The 22,950-nt window shown below is 42.3% G+C and overlaps 1 protein-coding gene across 1 annotated transcript in view; it reads right to left on the bottom strand.

Annotated features, from left to right (window-relative positions):
* LOC122939508 (highly reducing polyketide synthase PKS6-like) overlaps positions 1-22,950 on the bottom strand; it is a 149,290-nt gene that overhangs the window by 35,680 nt on the left and 90,660 nt on the right. Inside the window, 1 exon segment of the mRNA XM_044295575.1 lies at positions 1,096-1,249. Within this exon segment, the coding sequence (XP_044151510.1) occupies positions 1,096-1,249 (154 nt within the window).

Raw genomic sequence — 22,950 nt, 5'->3', positions numbered from 1 at the left:
AATATAGTACTATACAGAGTAAAAAGATAAAAAAAAAAAAAAATCTGCTACATAGAGGCAAGGGATAGAATTAAACAAAAGATATCAAGAAATGTAGCTAAATATGAGTTGGTGATAAAAAGAAAGATGTAGTAGACATATTTCCATACCTCCAAGCTTGCATTATTAACAAAATATCTAGCAGACTAACAATTTAAAGATCAGTAGACAGAGCAAATAAAAATTGTGCAGGAAACTTATTAATTAGTTTGTACTTGATACCATTAAGATCAAGGAAAGAAAACAACTTGTCTAGCATGACCTTCCACTTCCCTTTTGGTTTACTGGCGGATTACCTAATTTAGACACCACTTATCATGTATTAAAGGGGTTCAGCTCTGAACCCAGACATATCCCCATTTTTACCCAGGCAGCCCCCCTGACTTGAGCATCGGAGCAGTTTTGCATTTTCTGGAGTTCCGGTGATGTACCAGGCTCTCCTTAGGGCTGCCAGGCGGAGGCTTCCGCCCAGCAGTGAGCCCGGTGACGTCACCAGCACTGATGGGTGGACTTTAGTGCTGCCCTAGCCTGTAAATGTAAAAGAGCCTGTGATGTCACCGAATACACTGCTGGGCGGAGGCCTCTGCCCAGCAGTGTGTTATAGTAAATAAAAGAGCCCTTGCATGAAATGCTCCGATGCTAACATCAGGGGGGCTGCCTGGGTGAACCCGGACAACCCCTTTAAGTTACAGGATGAGACCCTACAACATTCATGCAATACATGTGCTATTTGTGTATATTGCAGTCCGCAAAATTAAAAGTAAAATTTTGCTGTTTAATAAAGTTAGCCTCAATGAGCTGATATAGAGGAGCAGCACAGTGGCTCAGTAGTTAGCACTGGCATAGACCTGGGTTTGAATCTGACCAAGGAAAACATCCGCATTGAGTTTGTATGTTTTCTCCAGATTCTCTGGTTTCTTCCCACACTCCAAAGGCATACTGATAGGGAACTTAGATTTTGAGCTGATTGGAGACAGCAAGCAATGATAACATCTGCAAAGTTCTGCAGAATACGTCAGTGCTATATAAGTGAGTAGAAATAAGTAGTATAATTACCCTTCCACAAGGGCAGCTCGACTGGTACATATTTTTCCTGGCTTATCATAATCGGGATCATACCAATGTTTGGTATTAAATCTTTCTTCTGGAATCTCTATGGTACAGTTTTTTCCCTCAATAAGAACTTTCCAAAAATTGTCAATTCCTTCGCCTGTTCAGTAGAAATATGACAGTTGTTAAACATGCATTATAAAAGATTTATACATTTATTATATTATATACTGTACATAAAAATAGTTAGAGGGTCTTAAAAAAGAGCTGAATGGTTTAAAAAAGCAATACCTCACCATTGCATTTAGTCTCTACTTAGCAGTCCATGTCAACATAGGAAATGTGACTGTACAGCCAATCACTGGCCACAGCAATGAACTACCTCAGCCAATGATAGGCTTAGAAGTCACATTTCCTTCTTTAGATTGAACAAGAAGTAAACATCACTCTGGGACCTGGAAAGCATTGGAAAACAGGAGTGGAAGGGAACTAGTGAATATTTTATTAAATTTTTTGTTAGCAATCCTTTGTCTTTTTTTTTTTTTTTTCAAAAACAGACAAGCTCTTTAAAGATGTTCTCCGGGCTCTCCTATATTGATGACCTATTCACATGAGCAGTGTGGACGTGCCATCTCCCGCCTCTCTTCCTGTTCACTGCTACTTTGCCATAGACAGCAGCGAAGAGCACGAAGAGAGAAGGGAGATGGCTTCTCATATAGCTGATTGACAGGGGTCCAACACCTGATAGGTCACCAATATAGGAAAGCCCAGAGAACCCCTTTAAGTGCTTATTTATTTATATGTTGTAGCTATTTTATATACTGTCTGTTGAGAAAAAGCAGCACAGTGTGTGCTATATGGCAGCTGCAATAGATTGAACTTATTGGTCAGTAGAATAATACCTTATACAAGAAGTGATGGACTGTGCTTTCCCCCCAGAGAACAAAAATTATTATTAGATGTATATATACACTAGTGTTGCGTGAAGCATTCAAAGCAGAATTTGGTCCAAAGTTTAGGAAAACTTTGATTTGCAACAAATCCATTTTTTCTCTGACTTTGTGGTAACGAATCAGGTTTTCCTAAAATGGCAGTTAAAGCAAAACTAAGTGTAGAGGAAACAAGTCCAAAAATGTATGATCACCCATAATGCCATGCAGCCAGGCGATCCGCAGATAGCCACCCCCTGTGATGTCACAGCCCTATAAAATCCTCATCTTGTGCAGTCTCCGCCATTGTCCTGTGAGTTGCTCATAGGGAGAGACATGACAAGCGCTTATGCACTAGGGACAGTATTACTGAAAACAATTAATAGAAGAATATTGGAGGTGAGTGTAGGGAGACTTATTCTACATCAGTTTTATTTATTCCTACATTTATTTATTCTTACATCAGCCGTAAACTAAGATATGTAATTCAATACCAAGAAGATGGAACCCTTTATTTAAATTTGATTCAGCTGGTTCGCCTAATTTTTTGAAAATTTTTTTTTAGATACAAATTTATTTGCGGTGAATCGCATTCAAAACGGCTAGTTCCTGCCTGCAGAGAGCCTTTATAGTGGTGTAGAACACTGCCTTGCAGTAACATGCATAGGGAGTCTGCTGTGGTAGTGAAATACGTAGTGAAATCAGTATGACAAGCTGTCACGTAATCCTCAATGCTCTTACGTAACGCTGGCCACTAGAACCTCCGGGACACCAGATCAGAGGTGGACTTACCACCAGGATGGCCAGCAAGGACAGTATCGTGATGTTCCTTGAACACCTTGTCTCGCAGGCCCTCAGGAACAAACAACCTCCCTGGGGAACAAGAACCAGGGGGCCCCTCCTGGGCTCCCAACACCTCCATCTTCAATTCAGGGTACAGAGCGGAGACCACTACCCCATCCGCTAAAATCGGCGCAGGATCTTCTGAATCACCTCTCCCAGGAAAACTGCGAGCGAGACAGGGCATCTCCCTTGACGTTCTTAACCTCTGGGCGAAAGGTTACCACAAAATTGAACCTGGTAAAAAACAGTGACCATCTGGCCTGTCTAGGGTTCAGACGCTTGGCAGATTGCAGGTAAGCCAAATTCTTATGGTCTGTATATACCGTAACGGGGTTAGACGCCCCCTCCAACCAGTGACGCAATTCCTCAAAGGCCAACTTGATAGCCAACAACTCTCTATCTCCAACATCATAATTCCTCTTGGCGACCAAGAGCTTCTTGGACAAAAAAAGCACACGGGACCCATTTGCCAGGGGATGAACCCTGTGACAGCACCGCTCCAACCCCCACTTCTGATGCATCAGCCTCCATTACGAATGGCTGTGACACATCCGGCTGCACCAGAATGGGAGCAGACGATAAACGCTCCTTAATAGCCGAAAAGACCTGCAATGCCTCATCCAACCAGACAGAGACCTTCTTAGTCATATCCGTGAGAGGTTTTACTATGGTAGAATAGTTCAAAATAAATTTTCTATAATAATTCGTAAACCCCAAGAACCGCATCAAAGCTTTCTGATTCTCTGGTCGGTCCAATTCCAGAACCACCCGGACCTTTTCGGGGTCCATACGAAAACCAGAATCAGAAAGCAGATATCCCAAGAACGGAAGCTCTTGCACCGCAAACAAACATTTCTCCAATCCATATAATTTATTCTACCGAAGGATCGTCAAAACCTGTCTCACATGATCCTGATGGGTCTTCAGGTCAGGAGAGTAAATTAAAATGTCATCCAAGTAAACTACTACGAACCTCCCCACCAAATGATGAAAAATGTCATTGACGAATCGCTGAAATACTGCTGGCGCGGTCGTCAACCCAAAAGGCATAACCAGGTTCTCAAAATGACCCTTGTGCGTATTGAAGGCCGTTTTCCACTCATCCCCCTCCTTGATTCTGATCAGATTGTAGGCCCCTCTCAAATCCAACTTGGAGAACACCTTGGCTCCAACAATCTGATCAAAAAGGTCAGAGATCAAAGGCAGGGGATATGGATCCCGGACCGCTATATGGTTCAATTCCTGGAAATCCAAACACGGTCTCAGCGATCCATCCTTTTTTTTTTCCCAAAGAACAAACCTACTGCTACCGGAGACTTAGATGGCCTAATAGGACCTTTTGCCAAACTCTCGGCGATATATTTACTCATGACCTCTCTTTCGGGTTGAGAGAGGTTGTAAAGCCGAGACTTTGGCAACTTAGCCCCAAGAATGAGATTAACTGGACAATAGTCACGATGAGGGGGCAATTCCTGAGCCCCACCCTCCGAAAAGACATCCAAAAAATCTGAGAGGTACTGAGGTAAAGCCGTAGTGGACACACCAGAGATAGATGTGCCCAGACAATTAGCCGAACAAAACTTACTCCAACCAATGATCTGTCTTGCTTGCCAATCAATAATTGGGTTATGATTAGTCAACCATGGTAACCCCAAAACTATAGGAGCTGGCAAATCCTTCATGACAAAACAAGACATAATCTGAACATGTGAATCACCAACCCTTAAGTGAATACCATGACCAATGTGAGTGAGACTCCTTTGAGAAAGAGGGGAAGAAGAGGGGAAAAACCCGAATCTCTTTCTCTAAAGTGCAAGTACTTAGACCCAAAATTTGAAGAAAAAGGAAGTCAATTAGGTTTACCCCAGCACTACAGTCAAGGAATACTTCAACAAAAATTTCTCTTGACTCTAGCGCCACCCTAGCTGGAAGGAGAAAACGGGAATTGCAGGGAGCTTGCATACCTGCCTGCTCTACCACATTATTCACACCACCTAGAGTCAGGAAAGTTTTTTTTTTTCTTTTTCTCTTCCACCTGCGGTTTAACAAAATGACAAGCCAAAACAAAATGACCACTTTTCCCACAGTAGTAACACAGTTTGTGCAATCTCCTAAAGTTTCTACTATCAGAACGACAAGAAACCTGACCCAGCTCCATGGGTTCCTCCACTACCCCAGAGTTATCTGTAACATCACCCGTGGAGGCCGTCGAGACGAAACTACTCACAGAAGGGATCCCTTGCGCGGAGGGAGCCTTACTCCTTTCTCTGATACGTCTATCTAACCGTACTGCTAAAGACATAGCATTCTCCAAAGAATCTGGATACTCATAAAAAGCAAGGGCATCTTTCAATCTCTCAGATAACCCCTGACAAACTGACTACGTAACGTGGGATCATTCCACTTTGATTCGGTCGCCCATCTCCTAAACTCAACACAGTAAGCCTCTGCAGAGTGTTCACCCTGAAATAAATTCCTCTATCGAGACCTGGTCTGGGTCATCGTAGATCTATCCCAGGACCTTAAAAAATTCCTCCACCGACCGGAGGGCCAGAGAACCGGACGGCAGAGAAAAGGCCCAGGATTGCGCGTCCCCCTTAAGCAGAGAAATGACTATACCTATCCTCTGACTTTCATCACCAGAAGACGATGGACGCAGCCGAAAATATAATTTGCAAGACTCTCTAAAATGGATAAAATCATCCGTACCCCCTGCAAATCGATCAGGAAGAGCAACCTTAGGCTCCACATAAATTTGACCTCCTCCTGATGCCAGAGCATTCTGACACTGTGTGACTGAACCACGTAGCTCCGCAACCTCTAGGGATAGCCCCTGCATGCGGTTAACTAACGTATCAATTGACGCCATCACAAAAACCGCTGAGCAATGACAGTCAACGTATGGCGGGTTATAATGTCACGCTGGACGGGATCTCAGACATACAGATAAACCAGCAAACCAGGCTCCAGGCGAGAAGCAGAGGAAGGGTCACCTCCTAGCAAATCCCTGACTTCTCTCCCTGCTCTGCTCAGCCCACATTCAAACCTTGATGGGAAGGAATGAAGCATCCTCGTGCCTTGGCTAAAACACCTTAGATTCCCTGAGATGGTGAAAAGGGGAATAGGAGCAGCCTGCTCACACAGAACCTGTATGGGAGAGATGACACCAACACAACCAAGATAGAAAACAACAAAAACTGAAACAACGCTTATCTTTTCTGAGCTGGAACAGACAACCTTCCCTCCTTGCTTCCAAGGCCAGAATGATTTCTATAACCCGCTCAGAGCACTGGGATAGAGTGCTATTTAAACTAATGACCCCACCCAGTGCACCTGATGGGAGGCGGATCCAGCACGGCTTCAAAACAGAACACTAAACACGTGCTGCTATTCTGGCTGACCTCCGTACATAGTCAGAGCAGGACATGACACACCATCAGCTACCACATCCACTTCCCTGTCCGCATCCAAATGTCATTACCCCAGGTCATAGCAAGTGCAGCTACCCACCCACAGGTCATAGCACTAAATGCGCAGCTTTCCAAATTACTGGCTTGTGGACACTGAGGCCTTCCGCACCCTGATTTCAGTGGCCGTCCCTCATTATGCAGTCCCTAGCCGCCACCATTTTTCACGGTGTGCCGTGCCCGCCTTGCACCAACATGTGTCCCTTAACATCACACGTGCCCTGACCAACGCAGTTACTGGGAGGATCCACTTAACCACAGACACATGGACAAGTGCTTTCCGCCAGGGACGCTACATTTCCCTGACGGCACACTGGGTGAATGTTATGGAGGCTGTGAGCGACTCATACCCTGGGATGGCACAGGTGCTACCGATGCCAAGGATTCCGGGCCCCAATTCCCTCAGGGTTTCCGCCACCACCTACTGTAGGTTAGAGGCTCCAACCCCCACTTCTCCGCCTCCTCCTCCACTTCCACCTCTGAATTATCCGCGTGCAGCACCAGTCAGTCATCAGTCGGTAGCTGAAAGCAGTGTAGCACTGCAGTGGGGAAGCGGCAACAGGCCGTGCTGAAGCTGATCTGCCTAGGTGACAAACAGCACACCACCGCAGAGCTGTGCCAGGAGATAAGAGATCAGACTTGGCTGTGGCTCTCGCCACTCAACCTTGAACCAGGCATGGTTGTGTCTGATAATGGCCGTAACTTGGTGGCTGCTTTGGAGCTTTACAACCTTAGACACATCCCATGCCTTGCCCACGTATTCAACCTTGTGTTTCAGCAGTTTCTAAAAACATACCCCAATTTGCCTGAGCTACTGGTGAAGGTGTGCCTCGTGTGTGCACATTTCCACAAGTCACCGACAGCTTTAGCCGGTCTGTCAACGCTGCAGCAGCGCTTGAAATTTCTAGCTCACCGACTGTTGTGCGACGTGCTGCAACTCCACGTTCCACATGTTGGCCAGGCTTTGTGAGCAGCAGAGGGCAGTTGTGGAATACCAGCTGCAACATGGTCGTCGCCTTTCAAGTCAGCTTCTGCTATTCACAAGCGGGTAGTGGGCATGGATGTCGGACCTGTGTGAGGTTTTATCCAACTTTGAGGAATTAACACAGATGGTGAGCGGTGATAACGCTATTATCAGCATCACCATCCCACTTCTGTTTCTTCTCAAACGCTCTCCGCTCACAATTAAGGACGAAGCTTTGCATGTGGAAGAGGTGGAAATGGGGGAAGACATTACACAGGTTAATGATAGCAAGACCACGCTCAGTTCATCTTCTCAGCGCAAGTTGGAGACTAAAGAGGAGGAGGAGCGGGAGACGGTTGCCTCAGCTACAGAGGGTAGTACCCATGGAAGTTTAATTCCATTTGTTCTGTGTGGGTGGGCAGAAAAGGAGGAAGAGGATGAGGAGATTGGGAATGATCCTCCTGATGATGAGAACGAAGTCTCGCCTGTTGGCACACATGTCTGATTTCATTTTAGGCTGCCTTTCCCGCAACCCATGCGTTATAAGCATTTTAAACAACACAGATTATTGGTTGTTCACCCTTCTCTACCCCCGCTACAAAGAGAACTTATCTCTTATTCCTCTGGTGGAGAGGACAAGCAAAATGGTGCAATACCAGAAGATCCTTGTTGAAAAATTGCTCCAAAATTTTCTATCTGACAACGCTGGCGGCAGAGTCCGTACTTCCTTGGCCAACCAAGGAGGGGAGACAAGTTGGACACACAGCAGTTCCAACAGAGGCAGGGCAACACTCTACAAAGCCTGGGACAGTTTCATGACACCCCCCAGCACCCTCACCCTGATGTGCGGCCTACTGCCACAAGGACAGAAACATTTTGGAAGGTGGTGAAGGAGTACATAACAGACTGTGTCAGCTTCCTCAATGATCCCTCAGTGCCTTACAACTACTGGGTGTCCAAGCTGGAAACATGGCGCGAACTGGCGCTCTACACTTTGGAGGTTCTGGCCTGCCCTGCCGCCAGCATTTTGCCTGAGCGTGTATTTAGTGCTGCTGGTGGCATTATAACAGATAAGTGTATCCGTCTGTCAACTGAAAATGCTGACAGGTTGACTCCTATAAAAATTAACAAGGCCTGGATTGACCATGACTTCTCGACTCCAGCAGAGGAATGCTGATGAACATAAAAGCACCTTACATGTGTTGTTTTTAATGTAGTTAATAGACTGTATTCCCATGCACCCCTTCAACCACAAACAAGGGTATATGGTTGAATCTTCCTTTTCTCCTCCTCCTCCTCTTCTTCCGTCATATCAACATGCATTGCTTATTTGTCACATGTAATGCCTTCGCATATATGGCCTTCAAATATAATTTTTTAGAGGGTCCGCTCACCAGCAGGCCCTCACATATAATTTTTTAGAGGGTCCGCTCACCAGCAGCTCCTCGCATATAATTTTTTACAGGGTCCGCTCACCAGCAGGCCCTCACATATAATTTTTTACAGGGTCCGCTCACCAGCAGGCCCAGACATATCATTTTTTACAGGGTCCATTCACCTGCAGACCCACAAATCAAATCTTTTAAAGGGTCAGCTGACCTGCAGGCCCAAACCTAAAATCTTTTACAGGGTCAGCTCACCTGCAGGCCCGCAACTCAAATCTTTCACAGGGTCAGCTCATCTGCGGGCCAAAACCTAAAATCTTTTACAGGGTCAGCTCACCTGCAGACCCGTAACTCAAATCTTTGACAGGGTCAGCTCACCTGCAGGCCTGCAACTCAAATCTTTTACAGGGTCAGATCACCTGCAGGCCCGCAACTCAAATCTTTTACAGGGTCAGATCACCTGCAGGCCCGCAAATCAAATCTTTTACAGGGTCAGCTCCCCTGCAGGCCCGCAACTCAAATCTTTTACAGGGTCAGCTCACTTGCAGGGCCGCAACTCAAATCTTTTACAGGGTCAGCTGACCTGCAGGCCCTCAGCTAATCATACCTAATAGGTAATTTGCGCGCATGCTGCCTTGCTTGGATGTGATAGGCATAGCCGTTTCTCAGGCTCCTTCTCCGGAATGAAACACTGATTCCCCGTTACCCGCAGTTACAATGGTTTTGAGCTGACAATTACATCAAAAGTTGATAGGCCAGACATCCGAATGGATCGTCGCCGTCACGGGGACGTGCCGTCGGCCCCAGGTTAACTAGAGTCACCAAAGCGGCAGCAGGTCACCGCCCATAATGTTTCAGATGGTCAGATCAGCAGGCACTTGCTCATAATGTTTTTGAGGGTCACCAGCAGGCCATCAATCATAATTTTTAAAGGGTGTGTATGATGCCTTTTTTTATGTGTAACGCGTCTCTGTGGCGTGTGAGTCATATCCAGAACACGGCGGCGGGTGGTGGAACGCAGTGTCACCTGACTCTACATTTCACCGACCGGAAGTAGGGTAAAAGGTGAAGCGCAATTGCGCACAGACGCATGTGCAATGTGAGTGGACAGAATTGAGGTGGTACAGGTCAACAGAAAAGTTAGAGAAAAGAGGTATAGGTGGTAAATTTAGTTAAAAGATGATACATGATAATTTTTTTAATTATTTTTACTGCACTCTAAAGAAAGCCACAAGGCCGAAACGTTACGTTAAAGCTGCAGTAATCTCATAAAACTAAAGGAAATCAATCAAATATACTATCTTTTGCCACTAATACATGCCAAAAAGGGCTTCAGAGCAAATAACTGCACCACTGAACGGCAAATAATATATATTTTTGCCACTAATACACGCCAAAAAGTCCTGTAATTTCTGCGCTTCAACACAACGGCTAATAAGCCTTTTTTTTTCACTAATACATGCCAAAAAATGCTTTAGAACATATAACTGCACCGCACAAGGGCAAATAAGACGTATAAACATTACCTTGTAATAAACCCTGTTAATGGCTGTATCAAACAGCGCTTGCAACCCAATAACAAGTACAGTTTGCTGGAATTGCAGAGCTGTAAAATGGCAATTTGGATACGCAGTCAGTGTAGCAAGGTGTAATAGGATTGTTCCTATTACCCACGCTGTAAACACCCCTATTGGACCCTGTTTTGCTTCAATACTGTGTATTAATTCCTCCCTATAGGGAAAGGATAGGGAGGAATTAATACACACTTCTCATACTTACAGTATATACTCTCATACTTTAACTAATCTTTCCCAGTTCTTGTAAATAATTTTTTCAGCACAATTAAGTCTTTCCTAGCACTGTCCCTAGCGCCTGCTGACGTCTCTCCCTGCACTAAGCACACTGGAAAAAGGCAGAATCCAAAATGGCTGAGGCTATTTATAGGGCTGTGACATCACAGGGCTGGCTGGCTGCTGATTGGCTGCACTCATGGCATTATGGGTGCTCCCGCCTTCCCAGAGTTCCTTGCTCCATGTCCTCACACATGCAGCAGCTAGATTCTAGATTTTAGAAAAATGTGATTCATTGCCACGAAGTGTGAGGAAATTGGTATTCTGTGAAAATTGAATTTTTCCTGAAATTCGGATCGAATACCACCTTGTCAACTTCGATTCGCTCATCTCTAATGATAACCAATACCATCCAGTCTGCACCCCTTAGAGGGACTAGTGATGAGCGGCATAGGCAATATTCGAATTTGCAATATTTTGCAAATTTTTTGCCGAATATTCGCCATAAATTAGCAAATTCAAGAATTCGTGATCTCCAGTAATTGTTTACTTGATTGCGAAAATCGTCAATGTAATATATTCGCGATAAAGTTGAGATTAATTTGCGATTAGAATATTCAACACTATTCGCGAATACGAATATATAGCACTATATTCTAAATATTCATGAATTCTCAAAGTGGCGATATTCGCAATTAATATTCGCAATTCGTATATTCGCGCTCAACACTAAGAGGGACCAGGTTTTAATGATGACCATCCTCATCTTTTACTTCTTCTAAATCATCCTTCATATTCTTCGCTCTGCTTCAGACAATCGCTGGTTTGAGGACTGTATTTATCGCCCTATAAGACGCACCGGCCCATAAGACGCACCTAGGTTTTAGAGGAGGATAATAAGAAAAAAATATTTTCCATTACACCTCAGGTCAGACCAGCAATCAGACCCCAATATTAATCAGACCTAAGATCAGACCCCCAATGCCTCAGATCAGACCCCCATGTCAGGCATCAGCCCCCCATGTCAGCCATCATGCCCCCATGTCAGCCATCAGCCCCCCATGTCACATTTCTCCCCCTCAAGGCCTCCATGTCAAATTTCACCCCCTCAATGTCACATTTCTCACCCCTCTATGTCATATTTCTCACCCCTCCATGTCACATTTCTCCCCCTCCATGTCAAATCACCTATGTCACATCAGCTTTCTCCCCCTTCACCCATGTTGTCCCATTTCTCCCCCTCCATCCATGTTGTCCCATTTCTCCCCACTCCATCCATGTTGTCACATTTCTCCCCCTTCCATCCATGTTGCCACATTTCTCCCCCCTCCATCTATGTTGTCACATTTCTCCCCCTTCATCCATGTTGTCACATTTCTCTCCCCTCTCCATCCATATTGTTACATTTATCCCCCTCCATCCATGTTGCCATAATTCTCTCCCTCCATCCATGTTGTCACATTTCTCCCTCTCCATCCATGTTGCCATATTTCTCCCCCTCCATCCATGTTGTCACATTTATCCCCCCTCCATCCATGTTGCCATATTTCTCCCTCTCCATCCATGTTTTCACATTTCTCCCCGTCCATCCATATTGTCACATTTCTCCCCCTCCATCCATGTTGTCACATTTCTCCCCCTCCATCCATGTTGTCACAGTTCTCCCCCCTCCATTATGTCCATTTCACCCCCTCATGCCACATACATTTCTCCCTGCGGGCCGCACAGACTACTCAGAGACATTTGTCCACTCAGTTACTCACCACCAACAGCTCCGTCTCCAGTCTCCAGACCTCTGCTCCGCAGTCTACACCAGTTGCTGCTGCCTTCCTCCCGCCTGCGCCACAGCGCCACTCGGCAGTCACACTCCCCTGACCCTGTGACTGTCTGTGTTGCTGATGCTGTGCTGCTGCTGAGCCTGCTTGCTGCTCTGTGAGGAGGTGAGGGCCGGGGGGCCGCACGGCACACCTGCAGGCTGGGGTGGGCGGGCGGCCGGGGCAAGTCCTCAAGTTATGTATTTAAAAATATATATATAAATAAAATATATATATATGTTCCGCCCTGGCGCCTTCAGGAAGCCGCTTGGTCTGCCTTATTATAGAGCTGGCCCTGGCCACAGCAGAAGGACAGCTTTTGGGGCAATATATTGTTCTGCTCTGTAGTATATGTTTCTGCTGGGACAGTATTTTGCGCTACGAAATTGCTGGCCCTGCCTATTTGTGTTTCCCTGCCTTCTGTCAATTTGGACACCCCTACAACATGGGTCCACTTTTAGGTTTTTTTCCACGGCCACTTTAAGTTTCCAGTCCATCCCTGTGGACTGGCATGCTTAGTAGCTTTCCTCCTCCCTTCCTCTTTTCAGTGCCAAGATAGGGATCTCATGGTGTAGCAGGTGAAGTGGTCCACACACCTTTCCTTAATCTTTCCTACTTCTAAACTCATAGAAATATATAGCTATATCTCTCTAGACAGTGGAGAAGGATATTGGGTGCATTGCATACTACAGTCCTATTTTTGTGGAATTGTTGAGGCTGTGTGGGAGGGAATATTTTTATGCAAGCCAGGGTTAGCAAGAACTGATGGCAGTACACTCTTGAGAGATGCAGTGCTTGATGGACACATTTGACAAGCTGCTGGACACCCATAGAAAGTGAAGAGAAAAGAGCTGCAAAGAGGTAAGCAAGGGTGAAGTTACACTGAAGTTACACTGCATTCATATAGTAAAAATGTTTTGCATTACTCCACATATTTTTAGCTGTTTTGTTAATTTACAGGATAATCCCTTTCGGCTCACATTTATTGCATTGCATCAAACACTATGAAATAAAATACTTACCCCCTGGGAAATTACATCCTATTCCAACTACTGCTATTTGATCTACTGGTTCACACATTGTACAGATTTTTCTGTAGACCTGCAATACAATTATAAATAATTGCAAACAGAAGCAACAGTGATAAGGCTAAAGTCTTTAATGACAACCTGACTCATTAGAAAAATAAACAATAATCATGTCACAGGTTTGATTTTACATAGATACGATCACACTGATCAGTTTTTTTTATTTTTAAACTTTTTCTGGAAGTAGTAAAAATAATATCAGAAATACAAGGAAGCTGGTACAATAAATAGAATAATACACAGTAACCCACTATAAGTCCTCATGCACACGATCAAACCGCGGATCCGCAAAAATCGAAGAAGCCGCCCGTGTTGCCTTCCGCAATTTGCGTAACGGAACAGGCGTAAAGCGCGGACAAGAATAGGACATGTAATATTTTTTAGCTGGGTCGCGGAACGGAGCCATGGATGCGAACAGCACACGGAGTGCTGTCCGCATCTTTTGCGGCCCCATTGAAGTGAATGGATCCGCATCCGAGCCACCAAAACGGTGGCTCCGATGCGGACCCAAACAACGGTCATGTGCATGAGGCCTAAGGCTAGTTTTGAATGTTAGGTTTGTTTATGCAATTTTTGAGTTTAAAAATATGTAGGTGTCCTCCATTAATGATCTGTTCCTAGCTTAAAGGGGTTGTCCGAGTTATGGAAAAAAAAGATATAGCACTGTAAATCTGATGGTCAGCGATATATAACTAAGCTAAGCAAGTTTTTGGCAAAAAAATATCTATTTCCTAATTTCCCTGGTTCTCTTCTGGCCCTTTGTTTACTTGCAATAAAAACAATCTCTGCCCCTCCCCCTGCACTGCTAAGGGACTGAATACAAGTACTGCCCTGAGTGACATGTCTGCCTGCTGAGAGACTCAGCAGCATGTTGTATGTGTAGAACTATAAGTCCTAGCTGATGTGAACCTGCCCTTAGTAACAGCGAGATGAGACAACCCCTTTAACTCCAAGTAGTGTACTTGGTGCTGGGCTTTCATCCAGAGCCCTTCTGCCTTTTTCCTTTCCTCAGTGTACAGAGCGGCACAGCTTCTTCTATTAGACCTTGCGATCACGTGATCACAGAGTGTCTCAGGCAGAGAGGAGCTGCAGAGTCTTATCAGGCCCTGATCTGTCTCTGTACAATGCCTACACAGGTTGACTGTTTTCCCTGTAACTAGGGCTCCTTTGGATGCACCAGTTTCAGTGGAAAAGTGGTCTTTTAATGTCCTCTGGAGGGGCATATTTTGTGCCCAGTACCAAAAATATATAAAAAAATATATATACTTCAATATAGTATATATATATATATATATATATATATATCTCAAATAAAACAAAGCTAAAAAAAAAGAAAAACAGCTATACTAACAAAAAACATCTCCATATTGGCTGCATGCACATGGAACTATGCATATTATATATTTTTAAAAATGATACAAAATAGAAAACCCTTTTTAATTATTTATTTTGGCATCAGTTTGCATATTTTTTTAAAAAACAGCGATAGTTTGAAAACAAAATAAGTTTTTTAAATTTTGCGCAATTTTCCCAAAATAAAAAAAGAATTAATAAAAAAAAGGGTCATGTAAAAATGTTGCAAAAATGATTTTGATAGTCCAACAAATAAAAAAATTAGGACCATCATGTGCACTGAATTATTAACCTGTTTGCTACCAGTGCCATAGCTGTACAGCGCTGCGAACTAGGTACAAAATATCAGTGCAGTATAGCTATGGCGCACTGATCGGAAGGGTGGAGGAGCTGCGCTCGCTCGATCAGCGGCAGGGGTCCGGATGTCACTGATAGCTGGACCCCTGCTTTATGCACCGGCATCGGTGAAATCACCAATGCCAGTGCATTAACCCTTGCACAGCTGCAGTCAGTGCTGACCGCTGCACGTGTGGAATCCTCACAGGTGCCGGTGTCCATGGGGTCGCTGCGCTGTGATGGGGACCTCATGTCACCTTACATCACTAAGGGACCAAAAAAGCATATGCCCCCAAAATAGTTCCAATCTAACTGTCACCTCATCCTGCAAAAACATGAGCCCTTACCTAAGACAATCGCCCAATAAATAAAAAAAACTATGTCTCTCACACTATGGAGACACTAAAACATGATTTATTTGTTTCAAAAATGCTTTTAATTGTGTTAAAGGTAAAAAAGAAAGTATACATATTGAATATCGCTGCATTCCTAAGGACCTGCTCTATAAAAATACCACATCACCTAACCCCTCGGGTGAACACCGCAAAAAAAAAAATAAATAAACGGTGTAAAAAAAGCTATGTTTTTGTCATCTTACATCACAAAAAGTGTAATACCTCTTCCCGAAAAAATGATACCCTACCTAAGACAATCGCCCAAAAACTGAAAAAACTATGGCTCTCAGACTATGGAGACACTAAAACATGTCAACCAATCAAACCGTCATCTCATCTCGCAAAAAATGAGACACTAGCTAAGACAATTGCCTAAAGAATAAAAAAAAACTAGGGCTCTCAGAATATAGAGACACTGAGACATGATTTAAAAAAAATTTATAAATGCTGTTATTGTGTAAAACATAAATAAATAATAAAAGTAGACATATTAGCTATCAACGCATCTGTAAGAACCTGCTCTATAAAAATACCACATGATCTATCCTGTCAGATGAACATTGTAAATAACAAAAAATAAAAACTGTGCAAAAACAGCTATTTTTTGTTATCTTGCCTCACAAAAAGTGTAATATAGAGCATCCAAAAATATGTACTCTAAAATAGCACCAACAAAACTACCACCTTATCCCATAGTTTCCAAAATGTATTCTTTTTTGGAGTTTCTACTCTAGGGGTGCATCAGGGGGTCTTCAAATGTGACATGGCAGCTTAAAACTATCCCAGCGAAGTCTGCTTTCCAAAAACCATATGGCGTTCCTTTCCTTCTGCGCCCTGCCATGTGCTCGTACAGCAGTTAATGACCACTAATGGGGTGTTTCTGTAAACTACAGAATTAGGGCAATAAATATTGAGTTTTGTTTGGCTGTTAACACTTGATTTATTAGTGGAAAAAATTGATTAAAATAGAAAATCTGTCAAAAAAGTGAAATTCTGAAATGTCATCTCTATTTTCCACTAATTCTTGTGGAAATACTAAAGGGTTAACAAAGTTTGTAAAATTAGTTTTGAATACCTTGAGGGTGTAGTTTCTAAAATTGGGTAAATTTTTGGGAGTTTTTTTGGGATATTTTTATAATATGTAAATTACCTTGCTACCCATGCTGGGTGAGATAAATATCTTGGTCAAATGCCAACTTTGTATAAAAAAATTGGAAAAGTTGTCATTTGCCAAGATATTTCTCTCACCCAGCATGGGTATATGTAAAATGACACCACAAAACACATTCCCCAACTTCTCCTGAGTACGGCGATACCAGATGTGTGACACTTTTTTGCAGCCTAGGTGGGCAAAGGGGCCCACATTCCAAAGAGCACCTTTCGGATTTCACCGGTCATTTTTTACAGATTTTGATTTCAAACTACTTCTCACGCATCTGGGCCCCTAAAAGGCCAGGGCAGTATAACTACCCCACAAGTGACCCCATTTTGGAAAGAAGACACCCCAAGGTATTTTGTGATGGGCATAGTGAGTTCATGGAAGTTTTTATTTTTTGTCACAAGTTAGTGGAATATGAGACTTTGTAAGAATTTTTTTTTTATCATTTTCCGCTAACTTGTGACAAAAAATAAAAAGTTCTATGAACTCACTATGCCCATCAGTGAATACCTTAGGGTGTCTACTATCCGAAATGGGGTCATTTGTGGGGTGTTTGTACTGTCTGGGCATTGTAGAACCTCAGGAAACATGACAGGTGCTCAGAAAGTCAGAGCTGCTTCAAAAAGCGGAAATTCACATTTTTGTACCATAGTTTGTAAACGCTATAACTTTTACCCAAACCATTTTTTTTTTACCCAAACATTTTATTTTTTTATCAAAGACATGTAGAATAAATTTAGCGAAAAATTTATATATGGATGTCGTTTTTTTGTGCAAAATTTTACAACTGAAAGTGAAAAATTTCATTTTTTTGCAAAAAATCTTTAAATTTCGATGAATAACAAAAAAAGTAAAAATGTCAGCAGCAAAGAAATACCACCAAATGAAAGCTCTATTAGTGAGAAGAAAAGGAGGTAAAATTCATTTGGGTGGTAAGTTGCATGACCGAGCAATAAACGGTGAAAGTAGTGTAGTGCAGAAGTGTAAAAAGTGGCCTGGTCATTAAGGGTGTTTCAGCTAGGGGGGTTGAAGTGGTTAAAGTGTAACTGCCATTCTTTTTTTATTTGTGTAATGTGTAGGGGCAGTGATACCGACTGTTTTTGTAATATACTGTACTTTTATGACTGAAATCGTTTGGACCTTGGCAACGCTCCTCTATTTTCTGTTTACATAACTGTGGAGACTTGCTCAACATTGACTGTGTTATGTAAACAGAAGACAGAGGAGCGTTGTTAAGGTTCAAAATTGGTCAGTTTACAGCTATTTTTCTAATAGAAATGTACGATTTCAGTAATAAAAAAGAATGGCAGTTACACTTTAAGGTTTTTTCAGGCCTGGTCATTAAAGGGTTTTAACATTTTCAGATAGTAAATGTAGCTTAAAAGTGATGTACACTAAAACAACGCAACTTTTGTACTCTTGTAATAGAAAGTGTAGCAGAGGTGAAAATGTTGCAAAACTATGCACGAGGTACAGGTTGCGACATCACATCCCACATTTTGACGCTGAAACACTGGCACACCAGATTTTATAAATATTACTATATATACAGTAATTTTATAGATGCATTAAACTGAATAAAAATTACCGTTCATATAGCAGTTTCAGAAATTGTCTGGCAAACTTAATCATAGGAACAGGTATATATTTAGCAAAGTTAATTGAGAAAATAAATATATTAAACAGAAAGAATTTAATCAATTCAAGTTGGTTGCTTTTACCTTTTGTCCACCTATATCGAGTCAGGAAAAAAATAAAAAGTTGATCAAATCCAAGAATCCTTTTTATATTCTACCCATTGAATTGTCTTGGGATGGGAACCAATCAGCTTTTCAAATATTTTGTGCAATGGTTTATAGTGGTACAAAGGGTAATTATTTATCAAATAAGACAATCTTTATAACATATCTTAATAGTATTGTAAAACTATAAGTGATAGCCCTTAATTTACTTTAAGTTATTCATTACTCAGTTTATTGGTTGCTACATAGTGTTATTGTTGTTTAGTGAATCAAACACTTACTGTCTTTCCAAGAAAATAGTATTACATAGCTATCTTTCTTTTGTATCTAGCTGTATGCCTAGTATTTATTTTAGGTGCACATCTACCATTTTACATTCTACATTCTTGTACTGGACAAAATTTACAGTAAGTGAGGGAGGGATTTACTACAAATACATTAAAATGGAGATACAATAAAAAAGAACACCAATAGGCAGAACCAATGTCAGCACCAAGCACACCTTAATAGAAGCTGCAACCCATTAGGCTAGGCAAGGCTCAAGGAAATGAAAATGGATATCAAAATTATTAATCAAATTTAATATGCATTAACTTTTTCAAGGTAATGGGTAGGTAGAGTGACAAAAACATGTAAGTAGGTCAATCAGGGTAGACAGGTAAAGCCTATCCTGGATACTGCTCCAAGGCTGAGAAATAGAAACTAGAAGAGAAGCAGTTACTAAATAAAACTTCACTTTTAATATATTGAGGTAAAACGGCCCCTACACACAAACAAACAAGTGATGGTAGTCTATCAGCTCAACTGGTCATGGATATAAGACCATCAAGAGCGCCATGTGTAGCCATCAAGATGGCTGAGTAGGTGTGGGCATCTACTCAGCCATCTTGATGGCTACACATGGCGCTCTTGACGGTCTTATATCCATGACCAGTTGAGCTCCTAGACTACTATCACTTATTTATTTATTTGTTTGTTTGTGTGTAGGGGCCTTTTTACTTCAATATATTAAAAGTGAAGTTTTATTTAGTAACTGCCTCTCTTCTAGTTTCTAGGTAGAGTGACAGTTGTTGCCTCTGTATATTGAACCACTTAAATTAATTAATAATAATCATAATAAAATAATTTATAGTTCTTTGTAGTACATCCGTTGCTTACTATTGCTGTGTTATTATGGTGCAGAGACAAACTGCCATTTTGTCTCATTGAACAGTGACAGAACAGTGATGGAGGCGGTCCTCAATGGCTGACCATCTGCTGTCAGGTAGGAAACCAATCTGGTCTGTCCCCTGCCGACAGGCTCGGCCTGACCAACAGGGGAACAGGTGAATCCCCGGTGGGCCACTAGTCCCCCACCTTCTGCACAAGTGGAACATGACACAGTAGAATAAATAACCTATATGTAGCTAGGTAGCATACAGCACCTCAACCAGCATATGTTAGTATAAAAGATAGATACAATGATAGATATTAGATAGATAGATAGATAGATAGATAATGATATATCTCCAGGCCATCATTGTATCCCAGGTCAGGAGGGCTGAGAATTTGCAGCTATTATGCGGCTGTGCACATTTAGCAGATTTTTGCAGAAATCTAAACAAATACATGGCTTGCATGTGAATGGCTTTCTAAACACCTTATTCAGATTAATTACATTTCTGCAACAAATCTAAAATAGAGGTGTAGTATATTGTTTCTATAAAACCTCTATGGAACTAGCTCACCTCCTCACAACCACGGTCAGGTGCTGAGATCTGAATTGATTCACCCTTCAAATTAAGTAGATTGCGAAGGAAGACTGGCACACTTAACACATGGAACGAAGTAACATTTAATATCAAACAATATATGTTTATTTAGATATATATAAAAAAGGTATGGCTAAAATATTGACTAAAAACAAATTGCGCACAAATACAATATAAAATAGGCAAGTATAGTAGCTCATAATTCTTGAATCAGTTAGTTATACATCCCGAAGCATGACAAAAATATGTCTACTGCTTTAATTGCAGTGTGAGTCTGGAAGGTTGATCAGATGTCCGTTATTGAAACAATATAGTCCAAAGTGTCTTATTAGAGTGGTGAAAAAAATTAAACCGGTATGTAGCAAATATGGCAAATCCGTTTGAATCAAATTGGATATATTGTATCTATGATAGATATGATCGCAAGTCTAGACGCCAGGTTAGCGAAGTCCTTCTAAGCTGATACTGATAACCCACGTATGTGGGCTTACCTTTATTTATCCCGGACTGCTCGTAGGTTCCTGTGGACCTCCTAAGGCCGACTATAGACCGGCGTCCCGGCTGATTCTTCGTCGGCGTTCAGCGTTTGGTCGGAAGTCAGTTCACCACGTGGGTGGTACTCACGGAGCTGGCGTTCAAGCAGGCAGGAAGGGATCTTCCGGTGTGTCTCGATCAAGTCCTCGGTTATAATAGACTATGATCGTTTGCTTGCGGAAACAGTGCACTGTTTAAAATAGTTCATTCTTTTGGGGTGAAACATATGTTTAAACCAGGCATCCTCAAACTGCGGCCCTCCAGCTGTTGCAAAACTACAACTCCCAGCATCCCCGAACAGCCTACAGGTATCAGCCTACAGCAGGGCATTGTGGGAGTTGTAGTTTTACAACAGCTGGAGGGCCACGGTTTGAGGATGCCTGGTTTAAATCATAGTTTATTACCAGACGCGTTTCGGTGATAACTTTCCCCTTCTTCTGTGGTAACACCCCTCTTGCATGGATTGTGGGCTTTTATACCTTGGATAGTTACATTCAAAAACCGGTATGGATTGTTCCGGATTTAGTTTTCCGATATTTGCAGATTTTCTGTATGTATTTCGGATTTGTTTAAATCGGGATATATTTCATTTGCTATTATTGCTGGTTGTCATTTCTATTCATTTGATTTGATACATATTTTTTTAATATTTTTCAGACTTGCGATTTTGATGCGATTGCCATGCGTTTTTTACCATGATGATGCGTTTTTTTCATATCTTTTGCATTTTCTTGCGCTATACATGCTGCATAAAATATATTTTTATTATTTATTTTAATCATTAGTTATAAACATAATTTGTTCAGACTTTCCTTTGATGTTCCCAATTGCTGATTGGTTGTTTTTTCTATCGAGATACACATGTATATTTGCCACATTTTTATTTTTATGATTTCTCTATCTGATATTTTGATACTGATATCCCATGAGATTCACATTATTGGAAATGTATTTGTTATTTTATGTATGTAGGATAGTTGCAAAGTCCATACATGTGTATCTAACAATTGTTATCCATCTATTACATTTGGGGATATATGTTTACTACCTCAATTTTTCGTACATATTTATTCCATTGTATTGTTATCATACATAACAATACAATGGAATTATTATGTACGAAAAACTGAGGTAGTAAACATATATCCCCAAGTGTAAGACATGGATAGAATGTCACGTGGTGTTGCAGAAAACTAGAAGACACAAATGAAGATCCGACTGACTTGAACCAAAACTAAGGAACATAAGGGTGAGCCCTGTAACAGCCCTAGCACTCTCCCTTACTGCTCAGCCCATGCAAAAATCTCTATGATAGATAATTGCATGCCCTCGTGCCTCGACAGTATGACACCTGAACACCCTATAATAGTGAGGGGACACGACCACCGGCTCCCTACACTTAATACGGAGGGAGTCAGGGTCACCTAGGAACAAGCCAACAGGAATACACAAACAAAGGAACAGACTTATCTGTGGATGCAGCAGTATCAGCTTCTAGCATGAGCACAATCCAGGAAGTTGTATAAACCGCAAAAGGAGGAAGTATGGGAGGAGATATATAAGGAGGCAATCACTGCTAATAGATGACAGCTGGGAGAGGGAGGAGAGATGTCAAAGCGAAAGCAAAACAAAAGAAGATCATGCAGGAGGTACTGAAGAACGTCTATCAGAACTTCTCACAGATCTGGCAGTGATAGTACCCCTCCCTCTACGAGTGGACTCCAGACATTCAGAGCCCACCTTCTCAGGATGGGTCCTATGGAATTCCCTGAGAAGACGAGTGGCCTTAATGTCTGCCACTGGAAACCACATCCTCTCCTCCGGACCATAACCCTCCCAATGAATGAGGTACTGAAGAGAACCACGGACAATACGAGAGTCCACAATCCTAGAGACCTGAAATTCAAGGTTACTATCAACCACAATCAGAGGAGGAGGCAAAGAGGAGGGTACAATGGGTTGGACATAAGGTTTTATAGGGACTTGTGAAAAACATTATGGATCTTCCAAGTCTGAGGAAGATCAAGACGGTAGGCAAAGGGATTGATGACGGACAAGATTTTGTAAGGCCCGATAAACTTAGGACCCAACTTCCAGTAGGGAACCTTCAATTTGATATTCTTAGTAGACAACCACAGCAGATCACCGACATTCAGGTCCGGACCAGGCACACGTCTCTTATCCGCCATACGCTTATATCTCTCACTCATGCTCTTTAAAATATCCTGAATCTTTTGTCAAATAGATGACAAAGACAAGGAGAATCTCTCCTCATCAGGTAAACCAGAAGCCCTTTCTCCAGAGAATGTCC

This window comes from Bufo gargarizans, chromosome 5, assembly GCF_014858855.1.
Source record: "Bufo gargarizans isolate SCDJY-AF-19 chromosome 5, ASM1485885v1, whole genome shotgun sequence".
NCBI classification, from domain to species: domain Eukaryota; kingdom Metazoa; phylum Chordata; class Amphibia; order Anura; family Bufonidae; genus Bufo; species Bufo gargarizans.
Note: the sequence above shows the minus strand (reverse complement) of the source record. Positions and strands in the feature narration are given on the sequence as shown.